The sequence below is a fragment of the Aspergillus novofumigatus genome, assembly GCF_002847465.1.
Source record: "Aspergillus novofumigatus IBT 16806 chromosome Unknown P174scaffold_2, whole genome shotgun sequence".
Classification (NCBI taxonomy): domain Eukaryota; kingdom Fungi; phylum Ascomycota; class Eurotiomycetes; order Eurotiales; family Aspergillaceae; genus Aspergillus; species Aspergillus novofumigatus.
In genome coordinates this window covers 1,430,474-1,454,461 of record NW_020194275.1, presented here as the reverse complement: position 1 = coordinate 1,454,461, position 23,988 = coordinate 1,430,474, and the positions used below count along the sequence as shown (strand labels likewise).

General features: G+C 49.1%; 7 protein-coding genes across 7 annotated transcripts; 5 read left to right on the top strand and 2 right to left on the bottom strand.

Moving 5' to 3' along the window:
• Window positions 1-5,190: 5,190 nt before the first annotated feature.
• Window positions 5,191-7,720, top strand: P174DRAFT_428299 (uncharacterized protein; the record flags this gene model as incomplete). The annotated part of the gene is made up of 2 exons (XM_024825504.1): window positions 5,191-5,662; window positions 5,745-7,720. The coding sequence occupies 2 exons, from the start codon at window positions 5,191-5,193 to the stop codon at window positions 7,718-7,720; spliced, it is 2,448 nt and encodes an 815-aa protein (XP_024685373.1).
• Window positions 7,721-8,513: 793 nt separating this feature from the next.
• Window positions 8,514-10,441, top strand: P174DRAFT_384292 (splicing factor ESS-2 family protein). Its single transcript, XM_024823199.1, has one exon. The coding sequence runs from the start codon at window positions 8,725-8,727 to the stop codon at window positions 10,114-10,116; it is 1,392 nt and encodes a 463-aa protein (XP_024685372.1). The 5' UTR covers window positions 8,514-8,724; the 3' UTR covers window positions 10,117-10,441.
• Window positions 10,442-10,585: 144 nt separating this feature from the next.
• On the bottom strand, window positions 10,586-15,096 carry P174DRAFT_457535 (magnesium transporter CorA family protein; the record flags this gene model as incomplete). The annotated part of the gene is made up of 6 exons (XM_024829558.1): window positions 10,586-11,271; window positions 11,334-11,758; window positions 11,815-12,473; window positions 13,037-13,044; window positions 13,082-13,611; window positions 13,685-15,096. The coding sequence occupies 6 exons, from the start codon at window positions 15,094-15,096 to the stop codon at window positions 10,586-10,588; spliced, it is 3,720 nt and encodes a 1,239-aa protein (XP_024685371.1).
• A 2,061-nt stretch (window positions 15,097-17,157) lies between these two features.
• P174DRAFT_401586 (homoserine kinase) lies at window positions 17,158-18,975 on the top strand. The gene is made up of 3 exons (XM_024823932.1): window positions 17,158-17,789; window positions 17,896-18,194; window positions 18,280-18,975. Exons 1-3 carry the CDS (start codon window positions 17,366-17,368, stop codon window positions 18,619-18,621), a joined length of 1,065 nt encoding a protein of 354 aa, XP_024685370.1. The 5' UTR covers window positions 17,158-17,365; the 3' UTR covers window positions 18,622-18,975.
• A 221-nt stretch (window positions 18,976-19,196) lies between these two features.
• P174DRAFT_365803 (signal peptidase complex subunit 1) lies at window positions 19,197-19,691 on the top strand (the record flags this gene model as incomplete). The annotated part of the gene is made up of 3 exons (XM_024822081.1): window positions 19,197-19,244; window positions 19,336-19,395; window positions 19,491-19,691. The coding sequence occupies 3 exons, from the start codon at window positions 19,197-19,199 to the stop codon at window positions 19,689-19,691; spliced, it is 309 nt and encodes a 102-aa protein (XP_024685369.1).
• P174DRAFT_438589 (SCF ubiquitin ligase complex subunit HRT1) lies at window positions 19,546-20,899 on the bottom strand. Its single transcript, XM_024826576.1, has 5 exons — window positions 20,763-20,899; window positions 20,437-20,673; window positions 20,259-20,337; window positions 20,133-20,203; window positions 19,546-20,072 (listed from the first exon to the last, which is right to left on the bottom strand). The coding sequence occupies exons 2-5, from the start codon at window positions 20,515-20,517 to the stop codon at window positions 19,974-19,976; spliced, it is 330 nt and encodes a 109-aa protein (XP_024685368.1). The 5' UTR covers window positions 20,518-20,673; window positions 20,763-20,899; the 3' UTR covers window positions 19,546-19,973.
• Window positions 20,900-21,494: 595 nt separating this feature from the next.
• Window positions 21,495-22,871, top strand: P174DRAFT_428294 (proline-rich nuclear receptor coactivator motif-containing protein; the record flags this gene model as incomplete). Its single annotated transcript, XM_024825503.1, has 1 exon — window positions 21,495-22,871. The coding sequence occupies one exon, from the start codon at window positions 21,495-21,497 to the stop codon at window positions 22,869-22,871; it is 1,377 nt and encodes a 458-aa protein (XP_024685367.1).
• Between the last annotated feature and the right edge of the window lie 1,117 nt (window positions 22,872-23,988).

Genomic DNA, 23,988 nt, shown 5'->3' with positions numbered 1-23,988 from the left:
ATCTGTGCGATGGATGACGCGATACAGCGACGCACAGTTCGCAATGAGAGATTGGAATTTTGTGGGACTGGGGTTTACCGTAACTGTCGCCATTGCCAGGCTGTCTCAGTTTCCAAGATGTGGGACTATCGACTTATCAATATTGGGATTGATTCAGATTCTGACAGACTACTGACGGTTGACGATCATAAGTTGACACATATGACAGGTGAAAGTGCTCTTCTACCTTAAGAGGGATGTTTAGACTGATTTCTACGACCGACTTCTGACTCGCCGAGTATCTAGGCAAGCGAAATGAGACATGGATAGAAACATCCGTGATCTAGACAGCTACAGTGGGCAAACTGTAGCCATGATCCGTCCTCTTGCAGGTGGGACACGCACACATGTCTTAGGTTTCAATGGAGACTCCTGTTTTTGCCTGATATCTGAATCTATCCGAGGTCTAGCTATCCCAACAAGAGAAAAGAAGTTACCGAATAGAGCTCATAATACTTGATACCCTCGGACTCGGTTGAAACTTCAATGCTCGGGATGTTTTCAGATGCCACCTCGCTTACAGTTACAGGAACTGCAATGTGTTACTTTCTAGGAGTGATAATAATAATGACACTAATGGATAGTCCCCTGTCGGACGGAAGAGTGCATCCAATAGTTACATAGGTGGCTGGAGAGTCCGGGGTATGTAGTCTTAACCTCAACTGTCCTCGGTACACTACCTAGAGATGGTTGGTTTTTCCCTTCTAACCACGCAATTACAAGGATACTCGTATTTCATTAAACATTCTGTCCGGATTCCAGAATCCAAGAGGTTTCATTGGGATAGTCACAACGACAATTCGTCCCTTGGATCATAACTGTGTGGTACGTACCGCAATTCGCTCTCTCCTTCCGTCTCTCCGTCAACCTAGTAAGAGTGAACCGTTATCTTCTGGAGTCGGGGCTTTCCAGACGAATCACATCCATGGATAGCTAGCTGATATGTAAGAAGGCGTTGACGTCCCTGTTACCATATTGAGGGAGTTTTCCCTTTACCCCTGTCTCTATCGCATGGTACATGGCTTTGCTGCATCGAACTAAATGTCAGGTTGGATCTCTTGCACCTGCTACGGTATCTACCTTTCCTTACCTAGGTATCTCTGCGACCTAAATTAACACTTTAGGGCTTACTCCGTAGACCTGCACCCAATCGGCCGCTAATGGTTTGACTGTAAATACTAAAATAGTTGCATGAGTAGTGCGGCACTAAAGCGTCTTAAGAGTTTAGCCCACACTCCTCTCTCCCTTGTCTGGACTGTGAACGGCTGGGATGCCCACTTCGTTTTGTGCCTGTCCCGTGTGTCACTAACCCCTTCTCTCCAGGCTCGTCCAAACTCGGTCAAGTCAGGGAATAATAACTACAGCCGAGTACTCTGGATTCCTCTCAGAATTGGATTCACCAACCTTAAAAGTCAGTAATAATTGGACAATCACAGATGCCCTCATGCCTCGTGGGGTTAATGTAAAGTCTCTCAAAGTGAACCAGTCTCAGCCTAAGTGAATCCAACAGTAGTCAAGACAAGATAATCCACAATAATCCGCCACATCCCATCTCCGATCGAGGTTGCGATACCATCCTTGAGAATCTCAGGACTCAAGCAATTGATAAGTATTCAAAGGTTGTCTGACCACTACCTACAAGTGACCAGCACACTACCTGTATGTGGGTAGATTTCCCCTCACAACGTTAGGTACAGGTATTGTACCCGTATGATTACGCATGTGTGGCCTCAGGCACCATTATACTGGTAGTGCTGGCGCCCCTTGATTAGGCAGGCGTCATCTGTTGACCAGCCATGGTTAATTGTTACATGTGCTTCGCTCCCTTGTTCGGAGCTCCCTAACGTAGGTACGGAACATGGGGAAAATCCGAAACAATGTTTCCGCTGGCCTAACAATGAGCTTTGTTGCTTGTCCAGTCCATTGTGGCTTTATTTTCATGTTGGACGTCCGTTACCCCAGACCTAGAGTATCTACAAACTACCTAGATACAGAGTATTGCTCGTTTCGTTCGTCGTCTCCTCCTTCTCAATTCACTTCTGAGGCTAGTCGATTTCCCAGATATCCGCGGGACGTTACTCTTCTGCCTCTTCCATTTTCCGTTTTCTCTTCGGGGTGGGCCTCTTCTCGAAACGCCCCCAAAAAAAGCAAAGTAAAAAGAAAACCAGAACTCCACCGCGTAGCTTCGATACCTCAGAGGAAGATATCTACAACTTACGTACTCTGTGAAGGTATGGACTTTGATTACGTCAAGCACAGTGTAGATACTCCAGAATTGCGCTTCAATTTGCAGCATCTCCCGCCAACATCAATGTTTCTAGATATCTAGGTATTTGGTACACTGTAGTATATCCCTGCAAACTGCTCTGAGACTTGACATACATTTCTAGCCTCCTTGATGTGTATGGAGTAGTAGACAGGCCAGCGTTCGGCCCTTGATGCAGGTATCCCACTCTGCAAACTGGCCTGCCGCCTCTTCTTTTGTGCCATGGTTCGTCTGCCCCCTAGGATATTTGTCCCCTTCCACAACCTTGACTTCTTCACGAAGCATCTGGATCCTGCAAAGCCAAAAAGAGATTATCGGACACGCCAGCCCCTTTGAGAAGCCGTTCAATATCCAAATTGCGATGCGATCAGCACACACGGGACAAGCCGCCCTGACGACAAAAAAGTTGTGGACCTCGACAATGTCTGTGCATAAGAAGGATCCTACCATTTGCAGGCTTTGCAGTTTGCAGCTGCCGACTATAGAAGTTCGGATACGTCTGAAGGTGCCCTCGTTGTATGTTCACACCGTGCATCATTGGCCATGATCCGGAGGGATGCTCTGGAGTTCCTGGACTGGATGCAAGTGGAGCCTCCAATTCCAGAATGGTTCGGGGCCTTGACGGAGCCAATTCTTTTATGAGACTGCTGATGCGAACAGAGAACAGATGGGATCGTCCATCATCCCACGGTAATTCCTAGATAGATAGTACTCCGAATCGAGATATTGGGCTCTCTCACGGACTGTCCTTGCGGACACACGCTGTCTTGGGTTGTCGCTGTCTTCAGTTGTCCTTGCATTGAGACTGCTACAATGTGTTGACAAGGAGGATAACGGGATTTCCCTTGAGATCAGTTGAGCCAATATCCTGTACCTACTGAGGTACGCAATAACTACAGTAAGCACCTATCTGGTTGGAGGAGGTACCATCAATAACCAACTACCAATTTCTAGCTAGGTACCTAGGCACAAAGATTGGGTAACGAACGTAAGGAGTTGGAGGTAGCTCCACAGAGTAATGCGGATATCCACGCATGAAGGTATTGCTGCTGTATGTATCCGTACTCTAAATATGTCAGGTACTCTGTGGTGTCACTCATGGATAGACATGTAATAATATATTGAGGCATGAGGCTGTAAATGAGCTATAACAGTGTAGAGATGTACAAGGAGCAAATCAGAACCAGGATAACCAGCTAGCTGCAGGGAAATTATCTATTTTTTGGGGGAAAAGGGAAGGTGAGGAACGGGGGCTTTTTGGCTTTGACTTCTGGTCCTCCAAGTGGACTTCCCTCTCGTGCCCTTCGTTCCCACTTTCGTTCTGCCTTCTGGAAATTCAAGACTCCCACTGGCGGATGTTTGCTTTTTCTTACTGCAGTTAATTTTATTATTATTATTATTATTATTATTATTTTTTTTTTTTTACCTACCCCTTTCCTTTCTACGTACTGTAGTTTTCAACGGTTGAGAACGTGGGCTGTTGGCTTAACATCATTTATCCAGACTTACTCCGTACTCTGTATCAAAAGCAAAATAGGAGTCAAGTTAAGCCAGCCTCCTCCGTAAGAAGCAGGGAAGCTAGGACCTTACAGCGGGTGGTAACTGCGAAGTACGTCCCTAACTCGAGGTATCTAGCCTCCTCTTATGCTATCTACTAAACGATCGCGATAACATTAATAAATAATAAATTGATGATTCCTATATATATATAAATCGCAGTCTAAACTCCATATTTTTAGTGTTCTTGTCCTCCGTGAATCTCCCCGGACTCCAGCGTGTGTAGTCCACGGAGTATCGTCAAATGGACTCGATCGTTTAATCTAATCCTTCCTTTTTTTTCCCCTCTAGACCCAAAAGACTCTATTTTACATTATTGTTATGCTTTACACTGCTTCGGCTAGGATACTAGGTAAGTTAGGTACTTTAGTGGTTTAACTACCACTCCGTACTAGCCTACCTGGTCGTAGTAGGAGTGTTCGCGTCGTTCGTTTCTTATGATCGTCACAATCATCATATCTGCTACTCCGGGCTCCAGTCCGTGTTTGATTCCATCTTATTTGTTTATGGAGTGTCTACGGAGTGTCTAGATGACAAGTACCTAGTGTCGTTATATGGTCTACTGCGAGATCCTGTTCCTGCTCCTCCTCCTACTATCGTTTTTCATCATCCTCCACTGCTACTATTTTTTACTCGCCGTTCTGGACCCTCAAATCTGAGATTTTTCGGTTCATCTTTCTCCATCTCTTACTCCACCCTCAATCATTATTATTCCAATCCCTTTGGGTCGTCTTCTTTTTTGTGGGCTGAAAGCCATCCTTGTCCTCCGACACAACATAACCTCGATACACTGCTCCTCTTGATGATCGATCAGTGAACCGCTCATTAGTCCACAATATTTCTCATTCTGTCATTCATTCACTCAAAGCCTTCTTGTTCTGTCTGCTGGTCTTTGGCCCAATTTCTGTTGCGAGATCCTTCTTGATACTTCGTGTTAGAGTTCCATGCCACTCACTTGTCTCCTGAACCCGATACATTTCTAAAACACAAGGGGAAACAATCACCGTTGCCCCCCCCTCTCCCTCTCTCTCTCTCCAGTCTCGCACGAGTCAATGGCTCGCTTGGAGTCCCTGGTCGCCCAACAAAGATCTGCTTTATATGCTCTGGTCGATCTTGGATCTCGCTCACAACCCGTCCTCGACTTTAAGGGGAATTAATCCCTTTCCAAGGTCAACGACTGAACAGCATCTTCCCGTCTGAATGTTTGTTTGATGAACTTCCTGGCTTTGCCATTCTCACTCTATTGATCGCAAACCATCGCCTCGTTGCAGTCCACCTGCACAAAAGATCGTCTTGTTATCGGGACCCATCTATCTCACTGTCCCACCATGCTTGCAAGGCAAGAAGAGGCGGATCTCTCTGACCGGCCATCCACCAGAGCTTCCAATGATCCCCCGGACTATGCGGCCCACATCCGTTCAAAATCAACCGCTCATGCTCACAGTCCCAAACGCCTCTCGGTCTTCAGCGGTCGATCCAGGAGCAATACCTCAACCTCCACCTCATCCTCCCGCCGCTCGCCTGCTTCCTCTATGACTTCTGCTGACGCTGCTTCATTGCCCTACTCCAGTGAAGACCGAGCCAGCTCCTCGGCAGGTATTCGGTCGGACAGGCATGAGAGGCATGAGAGTATGACCAAATCACTCTTTTCGCGGGGCAGCCGTATCCTGCGCCGTCAGGGAAGCAAGTTCAATATTGCCGCCACTCTTGACGAGGAGGATGAAGTAGAGCGTGAGAAGTCGCGTTTCGAGGTCTCAGAGATCTTCAGTCGCAACCACAAGACGCGACAAAGTAATGCCCGTAAGTCAACCCCCGCCCAGGGTAATATTCGCTAGAGAGAAAGACACTTCAAATTGACTCCCTCGATAACATGGGTATACAGATGAACATTTGAAGAGCCTGATTTCCAATCCCTTTGATTTCCACCATCTGACTCATACGAGTCCGTCCCAATTTCAGGCGCTGGATAAAGCCAGAGAAAATGACATTGTCACCGAATTTTCCGCCATCCGTGCCTCTCAGAGACCGATGACGGGACTCAAGGGCATCCGGGCAGACGATCTCCATTTCCAAGGCTTCTCATCAGAAGATCTTACAGATGGCGGGGCAGCTAATGCAGGGCACCGAACTTCTCCGACTCCGACAAGCCCACCAGCTTCTCCAGGCATTTCATCTTCAATCAGTCCGAAACAGCACGATCATCGGGCCAGAAGAGAATCACGCGTCTTTGAGAACTTCTCTCGACCTGTGCCGAGATATCCCAGGGCCGGCTCCACCACTCCCCCGCCGAGAACGATCTCCCCTCAACTGACAGCTTCGCCAGACTTGTCTGAGCCCGCACCACGTGCCATTGATGAGATTCTTGGCTTGTCCTCCCAGCCCACATACCCTGAACACGTGTATGGCAATACAGAGGACGTGGAACAGTGCTCTTCCATGCCGCAGTTTAGGGTTGAAGGGATATTTTCGTTTCAACCAGAACATGCTGTCACAGACGCGAGCACCGAAAGAATAGACGCTGAGACCTCCTCTGTCTCCCTTCCTAGCCTCAAGTCTGTGTTGGAAGAAGTACCGGAGGAGCAGGGCATCACTCACTGGCATGATAGCCCCGAGGCGAATGCCGACACAGCAATGCCTCCATCCTCATCTCAGATAGACCCGTCAGCCGAGGTGCCAATCCCGTCTGTTCAGCGTCGCAAGTCTCGACTATCCATCTGCGTTGCTGAGGAGCTCTCCAGAAAGTTTTCCGTGGCGCTCGGCTCTCCTACTCTTCCACAGTATCGTCTGTTCCAGGATGCTGCCGACCAAGCGGTTGGAGGGCCAATTCGCCGGCGGTCATCCGCTCACCGCAAACCTGCCTATGAAACCATCTATGAGTCTTGGGATGCTGATATCGATTATTGCTACGAGCATGCGGCAGAATCAACGTTTGACTTTGACTGGTCAGGTAATTCGCTGGATGAGGCTCGTCCGGCAGATAACGATGATGACCCCAGGGCAGCTTGTGGGAGGCCAGCAAACGAAGGCAAGGACGCCGAGCTTCTTCACCCTACACAGCTCAGCACGTCGCGTTTACCCAGTCCGGAATTGGATCCCAGCCCAGCCCGTTCGTTACTCAGCTCCCAAGTAGCTGTGACTCCGTCCAGCGCAGAGTATGAGAGCGAAATCGTCTCTACCGACGGAGATTATTTTCAGCCGGTCAATTCATCAATCTTCCCATCTGCTATCGGAAAACAGATGACACATGACACACTGTACGAGGAGTACCTAGCGGCTGATGCGGAATCTGATCGGCATTTCTCCTTTTGCTCACAGGGACTAATTCACGCTATGGACCATCCGGTGTCTCCCCGAAGCAGCTTTTCTCCCATCAGCAAGTGCAACTCGCAGGAGAGCCTGATACTTTCCCGTGCCGCATCCATTGTCCGCAAACATCGTTCCTCTGTCTCGACAGGCAGCGTCCCAGAGCTGGTGCATAGCCTGGCGAGCAGCCGGGAACTGCCATCCATGGAGCACTTGCCCTCCACGGAGCAGTCAGGTTACACAGCGCCATCATCGGCAGGCCGTACGGAAGTGTCTTGCTACCACCGGCAGACCAAGAGTCTGGCACGAGAGATTGAGACGCAGATCATGTCGCGATCTGAAAATAACTCCAGCCCCGGGGCTGCGGACCCGGCCCGGGCAAGTGGTTCGGTTCACGATAGAGCGAAATCAACATCTGAGGTAGAGGTTCCACGAACCGTCAGGGCTACTAGGGGTAATGCTTCAGCACCACTTCCTCCAATCCCACTGAAGAGCCCGAACCGAAGAAAAGGCAGAACATCATACTCCCTTTTCCCTACCCCTGCAGCGAATTGAAACTGTTGCAGATAATTCGCTATCCGCGCCTTTTGCTCCAAAAGCATGGATCGACCTTGACGAAGTGTGCTGTCACTTCGCTCTCTTGTTTCATCCGTTCAATCTTTTCTGTTTTCCTTTTTTACTCCTTTCAAACCGACCAATCGCTCCATAGACCACTTCCACGACTTGACGATTCTCTTTTCCTTGTTGTTAGCATCCTGTTGTGGGTCAAGCCTTTATATAACTTGAATTTTGGTGATTATCTACATACCTTCGTTCAACCTTGCACTCTTGGTGTTGTGTGCGTCAGTGATTTAGATTCGATTTGCATTTCTCAGCGACTGTTTTGGAGGGGAAAACGAAGAGATGTCTGGGTGTTTATCTGGCACGGACGGTTGGAAAAATGCGGTGGATGGGATAGGGTACTTTGCAAGGCAGACTACATTCATTCCTGCCTATGTTTTTCCTTTTCCTTTTTGCTCTCTTTTCCTTGTTATGATCTTCTGGTTGGTATCTTTTTTGTCCTGTTGACGTCTCTTGTCAAATCTTGGACACAGCTGTGTACACATAGAGGCATGGATCGGCCCGCTTTCCTGTTTTGATTTTGGCGAGAAGCAAAAGAAGAAATGAATTCTAGGCATTATCTGCAATGCTGTCAGGTCCATCTGATTGTTCTGTACAGAAGATTTGCTGTCCATTGAAGGTATCGAATAGGTACAATTGTAGGTGGTAAACTATCGGCCCAAATAACGTGACGTCGTTATCCACCAGACGCCACTTCCGCGGTCTTATCGACCTCCAGGAATCCAGACCCGCTCAACCTTCCACTTTTCCTCGAAAGAAAGGCAGAAAGAAACCCAGGAAGAAAGGAAGAGGGGAAGGAAGGCAGGAAGGACGCACAAGGAAATCATGCGGTCACTGACTATCAGCATGCAACTCTCATTTGGTCAACCACTCATCTGAACAGGCTCTTTTTCTTGACTTTCCGTCCTCGCAACCCCCACCCTTCGAAGTCGTTCAACATGGCCACCACTCCATCGCAAGCGTTGACCAAACGTCAAAGCGAACAAAGCCTTATGCCCCCTCCTCCTCCACCGAAGCGCATCAAACGGCCAGCCACGGTTCTGGACGAAGATGTCTACACAAATGCCTTATCGGAGATTATTGCTCGTGACTACTTTCCCGGACTGCTGGAGGAACAAGTGAAGCAGGAGTACCTAGACGCGCTGGAATCGAAGGACAAAGCATGGATTACGAGTTCGAAAAAGAAACTCACAGATTTGTTAAAGACTCCCGGCAGAGCTCGCACCGTTCCGCGCCTCCATGGTACAGAACGGCCGCATGACACCCCGACCGGCTGGCGAGGAGATACGCCGAGGTCGGTGATCTCAACGACCACGACTGCAATGTCTGAGTCCGCTCTAAAAGATATCCCAGACGTGTCCAATCTGGGGCTCATGGCATTCCAGGCCAAATACACCAGCGAAGACAACGAGTCGTTCAATAAACTGCTGGACAAACAGAATGCCAAGCGCCAGGAGAAGTACGCCTGGCTCTGGAGTGGAAACAAGATTCCTACGGCTCGGCAGATTGCCCACCGACAACGGGAAGCGAAACGCATCGCAGCACAGGAGGCCAGTACTGAGCGACAGCTAGCGATCAAGACGGATTTGGACTCCCGGCCCGCAAAGCCGGATACTTGGAAGTCCAGACCGGAGAACTCGCTCATGTTTATGCCGTCTTCGATAGAGGATACACACGAGACCCTCTCACAAAAAGCTGAAGCGCTTTCGCGCGCGTGGCCTAAGCGAGTGGTGCACGAGAATACCAGGCTACCGGAGCCAAGTGTGCATGAGGGCAACGGCGTCCCTCCCTCGCCATCGATATCCGCCATCAAAGATGCCATTGCTGGCCAGCCCCGACTCACCGAATCCGAAGCGGGATATGGCGGGGGAGAGACGCCACGGGTTAACGGATATGCTTTTGTCGACGAGGACGAGCCCGAACCGGACTACGACCATGCTGCCGCGGAAACCTCAGAGCTGGCATCCTTGTCAGGTGACGATCTTCGCCTGCTCGGGGCGAGCGACTCTACCCCCAACCCGTTCTCGATCAGGGAGAACCGCAAACGCGAAGAACTGCACCACCGCATGGTCGACCGGGTAGCAAGAACGAAACGCGCTGAGAAGGCGGCGCGCGAGGGTAGAACGCCTGTAACGCCGCGTTTCGCGAGCAGCCCTCGGTTGGATTTTGGGCTACGTACCCCTGCGGCTGCTGCGTCCAGCGGACAGGGCAAGGCTCTGACCCCTGCGGCGCAGAAGCTACTGCAACAGGTTGGAAGCACACCTCGACCGACAGCAAGCTCCTCGAGTCTGAGGAATTTGTGGACCCCGACTCCGAGGAAAGCTAAATGATTGTTGACCTTTTCCTACGAGCCTACAAGATCTGTTTTTCTCTTCCCTTGGGCCATTACATTATGATTGATAGATTTCTCCTCCGATAATTGGGATGTTTGGCGTTGCTGGTGGGTTGCATTGGGAGGCGGGTATTCAGTTATTCTAAATTTCACAGGGCAGATGCCCTTCTCTTGATCATGATATAAAAATTATCACAATCTCCGAAAGGTTGCTATGCACTCGTGCGGACGGGCCATGTCCCGTTGCAAACATGTCACAGCTTGTACCACCTTCTTGGTAGCTAAAGTCCATGGGATTATGTAGAAAATGCAATTCAACTAGCTATACAATGGTAAACTTTCAACAACAGATAGCAAACAAATATATCTTAAGCCAGGGAGGGTATCATCGAAACCAGGATCAAAGACATGATTATTCTGCGCTGCAATTCGCTCCAAGGGGAAGAATGCTGAAAAAGAGAACGCACCTAAGCGTCCACTCTGAGAGCCCAGAAAGAAAACCAGAAGCTCCCCGTTGCAAGTAAAAGCCACCCCAGAGGCTCGCGGAGGGTCCGTCCGGCGTTCAAGTCATACGCTGCCCCCGGATAGCTGCAGGTGATCTCGCTGCTCGAACCGCGCTGGCCGTAGGCAGAATTGAGTCGCGTATCCTGGGGACAACTGAACCCAAGGGCGGCGGGACAGCGCTTCACCAAGCTATAGCAGATGTCCTGGCACGGCAAGATCTCCTTGTAAGGGCCCGGGCGGATCTGATCGTCTATCATGGAATTGCGCGACTTGTTCTGCGCAGGATCCCTGCGCCTGGGGTCGGTGGGGCTGAGAGAGCTGCCGTTGATGAATTGTTGGCCCGCATTTCGGACCTGGAGAAACAGGCCGTTGCTCGAGAAGTCGGCGCAACGGGGGATGGTCACTGCACAAAGCCATTGCTTGTAAGCATCCGCACAGTCGTTGCAACTCACAGCCAAAGAGAAGCTGGTTTCGTTGGTTGCGTTGCATTGGATCTGATCCAGGGAATAGGAAAAGTTTTTGTACAGAGACTCGGCATATTTGTCGTATTTCGCACCAAGTTGTGCGATCCCAAGATCAGGGTTTGATGGGACTGCGTACGCAACTTCGGAGCAGAACGTCAGGTTGAAAAGGACGGCACAGTTGTCATCTGGTCCAGGTCAGCACCTTCGTTCGATACCAAAGAAGAGCACGGCCTGTTGGCTTGCTCACCTGACTTGGTTGCAAAGTACATGGGTTTCCAGACCCTCCCTCCTCCGCCAACGATCCCGTTCCCTGAGTTGGTTGAGTTTCCATCCATTGCGAGAATTCCAGAGTAATTGGAAGTCCGGTTGAGACCGGTGATGTAGAACTGCTCTTTAGGTTTCTTGCCCAGACCACGGTTTGTCATCCCACCTTCGACGCCGTGGTCACCTTCTCTAATCTGGGCTAATTGCTCAAGAGCACAGTATGACCGTTGAAGACCGGAGATTACCGTATCATTCACATTATGAGCAAACATCGTGAATGGCGGTGTTAGATTCATCCACTGCTGATAATTCTCGCTCCCCTCTTCTGAAAGGGTCAAATTGTCTGTTGTCAAGAGTGCAGCATGGATGTCCGCGTCGACAAAATGTAAAAATGGCTCGTCCACAACGCTGTGAAAGTAAGCGTCGATTGAGGCAGCAATCTCATATGTGTAGCCCCCGAGTACGCCGTCGAATTCTGCACTGCGACGCCTATGAAGACATCCCCGTCTGCCTGCACAGAAGCTCCCACATAGCCCTCATCGGCCGTGAACACTTCCTGCTTTGAGCTATCTTGTCCCGGGCCCGGTTTTTGGAGCGACTCCGAGGTAGAAACGTACAAATTCAATTCCGGTAATGATGGGATAGAGTCAGGAATAGTGCCATTGGTATTGTTGATCTCGGGCTTTGAGCACATCGTCAGAGAGAGATATACGGAGGTCGAGCGCTTCACGATGTCTCCGTCGCGCTTCCGAAGTTCGTCCGAACTGACAGTTTGCTGGCTTGTCCCGTCAACAGAAATCCTCTCAGGGAGCCCGGATGTGACGTTAGATTTCTTGCCGTTCACGGACTCCTTGGGAAAATACCACCATTGAGTCTCTCCGAGCTTGATACCGCTGGTCTTGAACTGGTTGTTCCCTAGAGATGATACGCCAGGCGGAACCCGGCGAACAAGGTCGAGACCTCGAGTTTCTCCATTTTCGCTCACGGTATCCTGAACCTCAAGTCCGCTGTATGATCCATGGGGGAATATGAATTGTTCTGCGATGTCGTTTAGAACCGCATTCGTGTCGTTGCTGGAGATCAAGAGGGCGGAATCAGAGAGCGGGTCAAGAGCAAGGCACGGCTGGACGAGAAAGAAAGGGCCGTATAATAATATTAAGGCGCAGAAATATGCAGCTGAAAGGTAATGCATAGATGAAAAATCAGTCCGCATGGATAGTTGCATCAACCGACTGAGCTCCGAAGGACGATATCCACCTCAGGCTCGAAAATTACAGAATCAACAGGAGATAAGGCAACAGCTTTTCTCTCATGGCGGGACACCTGCGAGAAGCAATGCTATGGAAACAATTCGCGGGGAGTTCGTGGCGGGAGTTGCCGAAGCAAGAGAACCAGCTCGGTCTCAATACATTCTGATCTGGACAAGCGGCACTCCTCTGTTGATAGTTCAGGACTTCGAAGGAATCTGCGCCACCAAAACGGCACAGCCACTCCTCTACTTTCTTCAGTCATCGAGTCTCCATATGATCATATCATCTCCTGTCATGCAAAGCCCAACGTGCGCAGTCGGGTGGTAGTTTTTTAATTACAGTAGTAGATTTCAAGGAAGACAGGTAGTCCAATGCATTATAAGCGAAAACCGTATATACTTTGTTATTATAGGACACATAAACGGCAACTAAAAACTATACACACTGCTCTAAACAAGCTTGTAATACCGAGCAGCTATGCCACTGAGGACAATAACAGCTGCAATGACCCCCACAATGCCAAAGAACCATCCCAGGCCTTCCTGCCCTTCACCAGGAACTCGGACATTCATTCCGAACAGACCACAGATCAGATTCATCGGTACCAGCATGGTAGCAATCAGCGTCACCTTGCTCAGGACTTTATTGACATGATTGCCCAGCACCAGGTTAGTGACATTGAGCTGCGCAAGATAGTTGGTATGTGAGCGGCTGAGCATCTTCTCGAAGTGGGCCAAGTTTGACATCATGGTCACCACGTGATCTTGGATGTCACCTAAGTACAGGCCAATATCTCCACGCGGAGTGACGGAGTACTGCTCGTTGCAACGCTTGGAGAAACCACGAATGACATCTGCTTTGCCACCTAGAAGGCGCATCAAGCTCATGACCTTCTTACGAAGGCCACCGATCCGTGGTAAGAAGGATTCAAAATCGTCGACGCGCGCGATGAAAACGAGGTCCTCAATTGCCTCAGATTCGATCTCAATCTCTCGGATGACAGGCCCAAAACTATCAACAATGTCGTCACTGTGCCAACGTTAGAACAGATGGTCTCATTAGGAATCACGCCCTTGCGACTTACATCATGGCATAACAGATCCAGTCACTACTGAGGGACACATAATCACGGAGCTTCCCAATTCTCTTCCTGACATTTGCCGCGTGTGGATTCTCGGTGAATGAGAATGAGAGGACACCATCGCGGAAAACAACCATGTAAAAGTTGACGGGCTCCATGAAGCGTTCGTCTGTCTTGTCGAGCTGATAGAATGTCCGGAAGCAGACAAAGTAATATTGCTTGAAAAGCTCAACCTTTTCACGGGCTTCTTGAGTCAAGATATCTTCCGTTGTCAGTGGATGGATGGAAAAGGCCCGCGAGAGTGCGGCAACTTCCTCCTCCGTTGGATTGAGTACGTCCAACCACCACACACCTCCCTCCGGGCCAAGTTGAAAGAGATCCCGGAAAGTATCACCAGGGAGCACCAGGTCCCCCAGCTCCGCCGCATGCACAGTGCTCTGGGACTCGGATGAGAAAAAGCCGAAGCGGGTCGGCTCGTTCTCATTCTGAAGCTTTTCCACTATGTCCTTTTCATCCACGACGTTCGCATAGACCTTATCGGCTGTCTTCAAATCCGCGTCCATAAGGTCCGAAGAAGAGCGATCAGCACTCGAAGAACGCTTCTCGCCTTCAACATCAGACTTCCGAAGCCCTGGGCGCAGATCATAGAAAACGCGAGGTCCCCGACTTTGAGAGCTTAGACTCTGCTTACGCCGAGTAGTCGAGGGCTTCATTTGCCGGCTCAGAGCCACAAATTCCTCCAATTCCTCGTAGTCGATCACCGGGATCCTGCCAGGTTGCTCATAAGTCGGCACGCAAGTCTCGTCGCTTGGTTCTAGCTGGATATCGCCTGGTTGCGGTCTGATAGCACTTGCGTTACTAAAGGTCGGACGGCGGGGATGAGTACCGCCGGACACTGTGCGCTGCAGAATGGCCTCGAGATCTGGGGCCGCATGGCTCTCCAGTGTATTCGCACGCTCGCGGCGGCGGGGGTCTGCGAAGGCTTCAACCGAATTCGGAGGCGACGATGACCTAGCTGAGGGAGATGATTCCCGTGACATATTCGCAAGTTCCTGGTGGGTTCGGCTCCACGTACGGCCATGGCGGACATTACCGGTTGGATCAACGGAGAAACGACGGCCCAAGGTATTGACATCTTTGCCTGATCGATCATCATCCAGTATAGCTTGCTCGAAATCCCGGGAAAGCGACCCCGCTTCCCGAAGCGCATCTTGAATTGAGAGCAAATCGGGACGCTGAGGCGTCTCTTGAGGGTAGGCATGCTGAGAAGTGTTTTGCCGGCTGAGAGAGACATCAGCGGTAGCCTCGATTCGAGGTGCAGAATCGAGTTGAAATCGATGATCATCTAATTCGGGAACTGGCGTGCTGAACCGAGTCAGGCACATGTACTTCTCGGACTTGGGTGATTCAGACATTATTGCTGGTTTGACTTCGTCGCAAGAACAGTTATTAAGAATTTTGATCGACCGATGACGTTAGGAAAAGCGGACGTGTGAGGGCTTCGTGAAGGTGATTGATTCGTTTCTTGACGTTCAAGCGAGGAAGAACGACAGATTATGAAGGCACTCCGGAAAATAGTGCTCCTCCATCCATTAGACAGACCCCTCTAGAGGGCCTGGCATTACCGATGTACCTGTTTGTGCCAAAATTGAGAATTTGCTTTATGTAAGCCTAGTTATGGGGGTCTGGTGTCGCCCCCGCAGAAGACCCTGAACTTGGGGCCCAAAAGAGGGTGGAGGAAAGAGGTCCGGTTGCAGCGAGTCCCCGCCAACTTGACTGTGTAACGAGGGTAGGAGCCTTGTCGCTCCAGGATTGCGATAATAGAGGGTGTTGTGTCGACAAGTGGACTCTTTAAAGAGGGTTCGTCGAGATACACCGCAGATCCTTTTGTCGATGACGTTAATGCAAGAATCCCGATGGAACAAGAGTGAAATATAGCTCGTAAGAGTCAACAAAAAGCCAGCCAAGAACAAAAACTAGCAATCGAGTAAAAGCGATAGATGTGCAAATCAAAAAAGAGACGATGATGCAAGAATTTTCAAACCCAGCGATGGGTTGATGAGCAGAGTGGTGTGATGCGGAGGGCTTTTTCCAAGAGAATAAAAACTGATAGGTTCAGTCCACACCAAGAGATGCTGAACGGCTGAACAACCGATCTGCACGCTGAGACAGGATCAAAGTCAATCCAATCAAATGCAATAAATAGGACAAATAGTTGGAAAGGGTGTACACCCAGGTGGGTTGAAATGAGTAGTCCTCGAGATGGAAAGACAGGAAGACTGGACGATGGTTTTTAAGGAAAGGTAACCACACTAAGGTCACTGATAATGGGGAAAGGAGGGAAAAAATAGTGAAAAAAAGAGGGGCAAAAAGCTAAGTGTATGGAGCCATAACGGGAGCATTACAGCGCATCCGTTCCATTGTAACTGACCTTTATCCACTGGATGTGACATTCGGTTGTCTAAGAAATACTCCGTAGTGGTACGTAGATACTCAACATTGAGCAGCATTTATCTTTTCTTTTCTTTTTCTGCGAGAACTCCCAATTACCTTCATCCAAAAGAATGACTAAGTAGAGGTAAATGTCAGTGATAATAAACAAATCCCCTAGGAATAAGCAGCAGTTACCCCGTTCCTACAGCCATGTACCTACCTCTCTACAGAGGATAATAGGTATGAAGACTACCTGCCAACCGCCTACCGTTTAGGGACATACTCCTGGTCCTACGTGAAAATTCTATCACCAAAGGAGAAATTTTCCTGTACAAGGTTCTCTGTAAAATTGAATGGCATAGATAGACTATCTATGCCAGAATCAAGTAGTCGGGGGCGAATCTAGAATCATGAGTCGTACCGGTACACGTGGAAGGTAGAAAAACTTAAGATATCTTCGACGCTTCTAATAACATAGTAAATTAATATGGCGGCGAGCAGCAGCCCGTCTTATTCTAATGTCACAACTGCAGTTAGTATAAATACTAAGATTTACTATCCGTGTCATCGTTGTTGATGTACTGTGCAGAATACAGAATACTACTCCATACATCTACAGAATACCACCATGATCGTGTCATACGGCTGATATTTGAAAGGTATCCCCTTAGCAGTAGCGTTAAAACATCAATCACTAGATGAGCAGTTCAGGCTCGCTGCATTTCTGAAAACCGTCTACATAGGCGAGGTAGATAGATAAGGTATGGAACAAGGGAAAATGATATGTAGTGTTATGCATAACCATCATGATGAATAATAATTTCCGGAAAATAACATCAAATAGCTTAAGTTCAAGAGGTACAGTCATAATCATTATAACTATGCACTCTCATACAGAAAGCTATTAAGAATCTTATAAGTGCTTTCTGCTATTATCAGGCTTTTGTTTTTTGCCGGCCAATAATGATAATACTGTAGGCCATAAGAGGTGGAGAGGTACTAAATAGCCTTCCATCCAGCCCCGACGTCGGCTGGTTTTTTCTTTTTTTTTTTCCCCTGCGATGTGTGCCAAGAATCGAAAGAGTCACTCCTCCCTAGGTAGGTTCAACTATAATTGCTGCTCAGTATCGAGAGATACCAGCCAAATTGTTCATTTAATCCAATTATTTGCCCTTTCACGCTCCTGTCTTTCTTTCATGCCTTTCCAATCAGACTGTTGATCTGGCCATATTTGACGTCCCTGATTCTGCAATGTCTGTCTCCTTTATTATCAGAACGCCCTGTTCATCGGCCAATATCGGCCCTGGGTTCGATGTCATCGGCCTAGCATTGTCTCTTCACCTCGAACTCCATGTCACCATTGACTCTTCCAAATCATCGTCCGAGCACCCTTTGAATTGTGTGATTACGTATGAAGATCAGAGCAAGAGTACTGAGAAGATTAGCCTGGACCCTGAGGTTAACCTGATCACCCGTGTAGCTCTGTACGTACTTAGATGCCATGACCAAAGGGCATTTCCTGTTGAGACCCGAGTCCATATTGTAAATCCCATTCCTCTGGGTCGGGGTCTTGGTTCGTCAGGCACAGCGGTGGTTGCTGGCGTGATGTTGGGAAATGAAGTAGGTCGTCTCGGGTTGAGCAAGGACAGGCTACTGGATTATTGCTTGATGATTGGTAGGTAAACCTGGCTTTGTTGCCCACATGGGTTGAATATGGCTTGAGTTGCACATCATACATATCATATTTGGTCTTCTTACTGATGGTTATCTTTCTTCTTTAGAGAGGCACCCGGACAATGTCGCTGCCTCACTCTTTGGAGGCTTCGTCGGTACCTATTTGAATGAGCTGAAACCTGAGGATGTAGCCCGCAAGGAAATCCCGCTCAGTGAAGTTCTCCCTGCCCCGGCAGGTGGCATTGACACTGGCAGGAGGCCCCCCGAGCCTCCTCTGGGCATCGGCCATTATCGAAAGTTTCAATGGGCCAAGGAAATCAAGGCCATCGCAATTATCCCTGACTTCGTGGTGCCCACTGCCAATGCCCGAAACGTCCTACCCACCACGTACACGAGAGCAGACGTCGTAAGTCCCACCCATCTCAATCATCCGCATGACGAATCGTTGGCGATGCGCTTCTCGTCGGTCTAATTCGCATCGTCTTCGCTAGGTTTTCAATTTACAACGCGCTGCATTGCTTCCCGCAGCACTGGGCAGCTCTCCGCCAGACCCAGATATGATTTACCTGGCCATGCAGGACAAGGTCCATCAGCCATACCGGAAGACACTTATCCCAGGCTTGACGGAGATTCTTCAGTCCATGAACCCAATTAGCCAGCCGGGCCTGCTTGGAATTTGTCTATCCGGTGCAGGACCTACCATTTTGGCTCTAGCCACCGACAGATTCGAAGAAATCGCGGACCGCATCATGTCCCACTTTGCTTCCAACAACATCTGCTGCCAGTGGAAATTACTGGAGCCTGCCCAAGACGGCGCCACAGTACACCGTTGAGGCTTCGTACACTCAATATATCTACGACAAAGTAGCAAGAGAGGAGTTTACTAGACGACTGGTGGCATCTTTCTCTTTGAGATGTTCCATGGTTTTGTATATATTTTCGAGACTGTTGATGTCTAAGTTGGCCTAACTTCCTGCCCTTGTGCGGCGTCGCTCGACCCATTACATGCGTCATGGGCAGGCCAATATCCGAGCCCGGGAGGGTTTACCTACCCCAGCTCCGGTCTCATCACAAATGAGAATTTTAGTACTTCTGAAATTGTTTGTCGAGGACTCTGCCTTAGCATGTACAAGTGACTTGGTGTTTAAAAAGAAGAAGGAAAAAAAAAGACAGAGCATATATATCTGAGCACATCTGAGCATATACCTATCCAACCCCTCTCAGGCATTACCGGCTTAGCTGTACCTATCCAAAGGCGGTCAAGCCAACCCCAGGCGGGCCAGTCTTGATCCGCTCCGCCTTGCGGACGATCGACAACTCTACCCTTATTGGAGCTTCATCCCCAGCCCAAAAACCGATATTGAGTATTGAACAACCAGATAATAGTCGTTACTGAAATATCTTCGTTATGGATGATATTCTTGCGCCTATTCAGGATGCTTTCGAAGGCCAGATTGTTTGTTGCCTCCTGGACGCACTCGTCCTTAAATTAGTCTTGTTTAGCCACTGGGGTGAGAAGCTAACCTGGCAACTTGATGGTGACTTAGGACTTCCATGGCCAGCGCATCGCCGAACTGCTTTCTACAGCTCTTTTGATCATTTCAGGAGTAAGTACAGATTCAAGATCAATATAACCGCTCTCTCCTTACATCCCCATGTTCACATGTGTTCGTTTACTTACAAGCTCTCCTCGTTCCTAAAGGTCGCTGCTTTCCTCATCGGATACATCTACGAAGATATACATTTAACGCTCTGGACTGGTTTGGCGGGCACATTAGTGACGGCATTGGCTGTTATCCCTCCTTGGCCTATGTACAACAAGCATCCTGAGAAATGGCTTGTTCCCACGACAGGGAGTGCGGGTGGCCCAGGCATCATGGTTGACGGTGTCAAAGTTGCATAATCTCCTAATAATCCCCTTGACCGACCAATCGAGTACCTTATGAAACCAATCTTATCTTTGCGATCGTGACGAGTTTGAATGTGCGCATCAAAGCCTCTGGCCAAGCAACGTTTGATGAAAAACCGTGAACGCCATCCAACCCGGTTGGCTTCCCGCCATCGAACTGTCCTTCCCCAGCCAATTCAAATTCCAGAACGATCGATAGAGTCCGTATTCTAGGTTATGCGAGATCAAAAGGAGCAGTCACAAACTGAGACTTGCGTAAATCCCCGTATCTTTAATCTACCTGCCGTACTTCTGGAATTCCCAGTCTCTGTTATCCAACGGACAAACTTGTCGGGTTTTGAGCCAGCGAGATATGCAGTGGAAGTGGAATGCATGCTGAGGCAAAACATTTGTTAGCCCCAGATGAAGAAAAGCAGTCGCTAAAGCGAAACCTACGTTGCAAATTCCCCAGGCTACTGTGCACTCCTCAGTTGTTGATGAACCTTGATTCGCCTGACACTCAATACCTGTGCGAAGCAGATGAGCATCCACCAAACAAAAATAAAGGTGCGAAAGACATACATAAATCCATGATGTGATTGCGGCAGATTGCACAGTTGTCGACGACGATATCCCAGGCCCACAAAGCGACGGCATTCCACTGCGTCAATCGTGTATTAGAACAGCCTTTTCTCGAAAATGACAAGTATGCATCGATTCAGTCGTACCTTTTTGACCTCGAACTTCTTCTTGCCGTCACTAGCCCCTTCTGAGCTCTTCGACACGCTTTTGCCCTTGGCTGAGTCCCCGCGGTTGCCTCCTTCATCTCCACATCCGCCATCGTGATATATCTTCCTTACCCTAGCTATCTAGAGAGACGTTCTAGGAGATGCCGAGGCTCACTGCAGTTTTGTGAAAGGGTCAAAGGAAGGGCCAATAATCTCGAATTACGTAGTTGGGAGTGATGGCAGGGTATTATCGGATGTTGCGGTGAAGTCTAGGTACTGACGTAAGTTTTCTGGCGATATACCTCTCTACTAGGAGTATAGAACTGATAAGAGGTCCTCTGAGGAGTTGGGTACATACCACTTGCTGTAGTACGAGAAAGAGATGATCTGATCTTGTGCACTCGTGCCTCTGTTGATAAGAGATGGAGCGGCTGTATTGAAAGCCTCACGACAGATGAAACTGCTTGTTTGATTGTGTTTGCATGAACCAAATGAGGCCGAAGTGGCGCAGAGTCTACTCCATAACCTGACCACACTTAGTTAATGTTTGCTTGGGCACTGTTAGTCATCGCAGATCCCCACTTAGAGTTCCCTGACTCCTCCCAGCCGACTACTTCCCGCCCTTCCCAAGGTTCGTTTCGTTCACTTGCCAGTTTACTCCAACTTCAAATGTCTACAGCCACAAACATGCGTCTCTACCCTGTGTCCATTCTCTCCCTGCGTTCGCCCATCTAGATCTATCGCCTGCTCAAGTGTTTTGACCTGTCACTTCCATTGCGACGCTCTAAACTCGCTCGGCTGATAGACCATCCTGCTTTAATTTGTGCTCAGCTTGCCCTCTTTTCCTTGACCGGACAGCTTTGGCCATTGCATTTCCCTGGACGTTCTGAAATCAATTTCGTCATCTCTTGCTGTGTTTTTCTAGCGTTGAAGTATCTGATATCGACTGCTGGGCAGTATCACGGTGACGCGGCGTTATCCGTGATTGCTGTTATTCTTATCCGTGACCTCGCTCTTTATTGATCAGTTCCCCTTCAAGTTCTTCCACGAATTTCCAAAGGCTGCCTATTTATTAAGCCATCTAGTCGCAATGTCGAGTACATCTCCTACTCCTCCGACGCCCAAAGGATCTCGGAGCAACCGGCGCAACCCGAAGAAAACAACCACCCCTTCTAACCAGAAGGTGGCTTTGCTCACTACCCCTCCGTCATCGCCACCGAGGAACTCGAGTCCTGGAGAGACAGTTACGGATACATCTATTAATCTTCATAATCCATCTAAGAGAAAGAATCCCCGCTCAAACAGAAAGCCACGCGACGCCCCTAAACCCTCGCCAGCGCACAACAACGGAAACCGACACACATCCTCGCATCCAGCCAGCAGTACTCCCCAAGTCAAAGACAGCCCTCATTATGCGGGCCCCACATTCCATGCGTCGCCTGCTCCTTCAGCGCTCCCAATTCCGAGCTTTTTCTCGAAGTCTGTGCCAGAATCGGACCCCACACGAGAAATCGACGGGGACCATCTCGAAGCTGGTCTCGACCTGGACACTACACCGTCAAAGCCGCGGCCACGTTTTCAACCTCAGTCGGAAAAGTCACAGTCGACGCCTCTTGACTTCTTATTCAAAGCTGCTGTTGAAGCCAGAAACTCTCAGCTTCAGCGGAGTCCCGAAGCCAATATTGGTACTCGGTCTCCGCAAACAGATTCTAAAGTTCAACGTCACAAGATACCCGACTGTAAAAACACAGCCTCCGCGGGTAATTTTCCTTTAGAGATGGAAAATTCAGGCCTACGGAACTCTCAAATCGGGCCTTCTTTCGCCACGTCCTACAAAGATCGCATGAATGCGTTGCGATCTTCGAGCTCGCCCTCTTCTCCGACACCGGAGCTCCACGAGGAGGAACGAAGAGCGAAGACTGAAGCTCTCAAGGATCTGTTGCTGAATCCACGACCCCAGAGGCCCTCAACTGCGTCTATTCTAAACCATAATCAAGTCATTGGTCACACTACGCGACCAAATCTCAGCCCTAATGTACCTCATTACGCGACTCCTATGAGGACAAGTTCGGGTCCGCCAGCGACCCTGTTTAGGGACATTCCGCCTGGACAGAACCGGTCAACTTTCGAGAGTGGACTACAATCCCCTTTTTATTATTCCAGCAGTGTCCAACAACCTCAGAGTTCGACAACGAAGAAAGGAATCTTTCCACCGAATCCTATGAATCCGATAAGCTCCTCGCCGTTTGAGACCTATGAGTCATCGAAATTCTCTCAACCCCATGCGCAGCAGCCAGCCTGTTACGCTCCACCACATCACCAGTCCTTCAAGTCTGGGGCAATACCGGCGGACACTTCCGCTCCTCCTCTTGATACAAAGAAGATGGAAGATGATTTGAGGAGAATTCTGAAACTCGATGCTAATCCCAGCTTTCCGTCGAACGGTATTCAGAGCTCGTTCGCTTGACGTTGGAGTTTGGCTCGGACTTCTCCATTACATGTTGGATTTGGCGCGCGGGTTTAAGACGATATAACTGCACGATACACCCGGGAGAGGACTTTCTTTGTTTTCATGATTGATCGATTGAACACATGATGAACGATATTGATTCCAGCGGGGACTGTACCGCGTCTTTGCGTCCTACGTTCTATTTGATTTCTCACTATTGCTTGTTTTTGTTCCCTTCTTTTCTCAGTCTTCTTTCTTGTTTTCTGCTTCTCTTTCCAATGACCAAGTTTCACTGGTGTTCTTCTCGTTATGGGATCTAATGGAGTTATCTCTGCAATTTTCTTTTGGTATCAGCTGTTGCTCTCTTGAATGGCGGGGTTTATGGGTCCTTTCGTGGGGCGTCTATATACCCTCTATTGCATCGAACCCGGAGTCCGGTTGCCTTTGAGGGTTTTCTAGGTTCCTTGTTTGGGACGGTCCATCTCTGCCTTGAATTTCATGAATTCGTTTGCCCCTTGGTCTCTCTAACGTGTGCATAACGTGTGCAGCTGGCGCCATGAAGTCTCACAGTCTCAACTTTGCTCGCTTTACCCTTCCAAATTACAATATCTTCGCTTTACCTCTTGTCATTTCCGGTTAGACTGGCTGTGAGAGGCCATTAGCATTTGCTTCGAGATCGAATCTACAATGGTGGATTTGTGGTGCCACAAGTCCGTTATTTGACTAGCTGTTCTGTGTATTCTCAGTCCTTGGGCTATTTGAGCTTGATGGCTTCGAGTCACTCTTCCGTCATGTCGATCACTATACGCAGTTTTCGCAAAGAAATTCAATCTTCGTCTCGGAGATGCATGCTCAGTCATGCACATCCTTCTCCGCACCCGCTTGGGCACTCTTGGCCTGTGATTGTGGTAGCCATCATTTGTATAGAGTAGAGTTGCCGCTAATACAGCGCTACATAGTAGGTACAGGAGTAGTGTAGGAATGGGGGATCCCTGCCCAGGATCAAGTCAATGGGGGTATATCATCTACAATGCGCGCTACGTACTCTTAAAGGAGTTCTGTTTCTTGTGTACCTCAGGTAACTTGTTCTAGCTAGACGCTCGGTGTATTCCGTTTGTAATAGTAGATACGGAGT

What these genes read in the sequence shown, in the direction of transcription:
- P174DRAFT_384292 (XM_024823199.1), top strand. Translation starts at nt 8,725, where the DNA reads ATGGCCACCACTCCATCGCAAGCGTTGACCAAACGTCAAAGCGAACAA.
- P174DRAFT_401586 (XM_024823932.1), top strand. Translation starts at nt 17,366, where the DNA reads ATGTCTGTCTCCTTTATTATCAGAACGCCCTGTTCATCGGCCAATATC. An exon ending in GGATTATTGCTTGATGATTG is followed by an intron (nt 17,790 to 17,895) that starts GTAGGTAAACCT and finishes TTTCTTCTTTAG; the next exon opens with AGAGGCACCCGGACAATGTC. An exon ending in CGTACACGAGAGCAGACGTC is followed by an intron (nt 18,195 to 18,279) that starts GTAAGTCCCACC and finishes CGTCTTCGCTAG; the next exon opens with GTTTTCAATTTACAACGCGC.
- P174DRAFT_438589 (XM_024826576.1), bottom strand. Translation starts at nt 20,517, where the DNA reads ATGGCGGATGTGGAGATGAAGGAGGCAACCGCGGGGACTCAGCCAAGG. An exon ending in GAAGAGCTCAGAAGGGGCTA is followed by an intron (nt 20,338 to 20,436) that starts GTGACGGCAAGA and finishes CGATTGACGCAG; the next exon opens with TGGAATGCCGTCGCTTTGTG. An exon ending in TAGCCTGGGGAATTTGCAAC is followed by an intron (nt 20,073 to 20,132) that starts GTAGGTTTCGCT and finishes GTTTTGCCTCAG; the next exon opens with CATGCATTCCACTTCCACTG.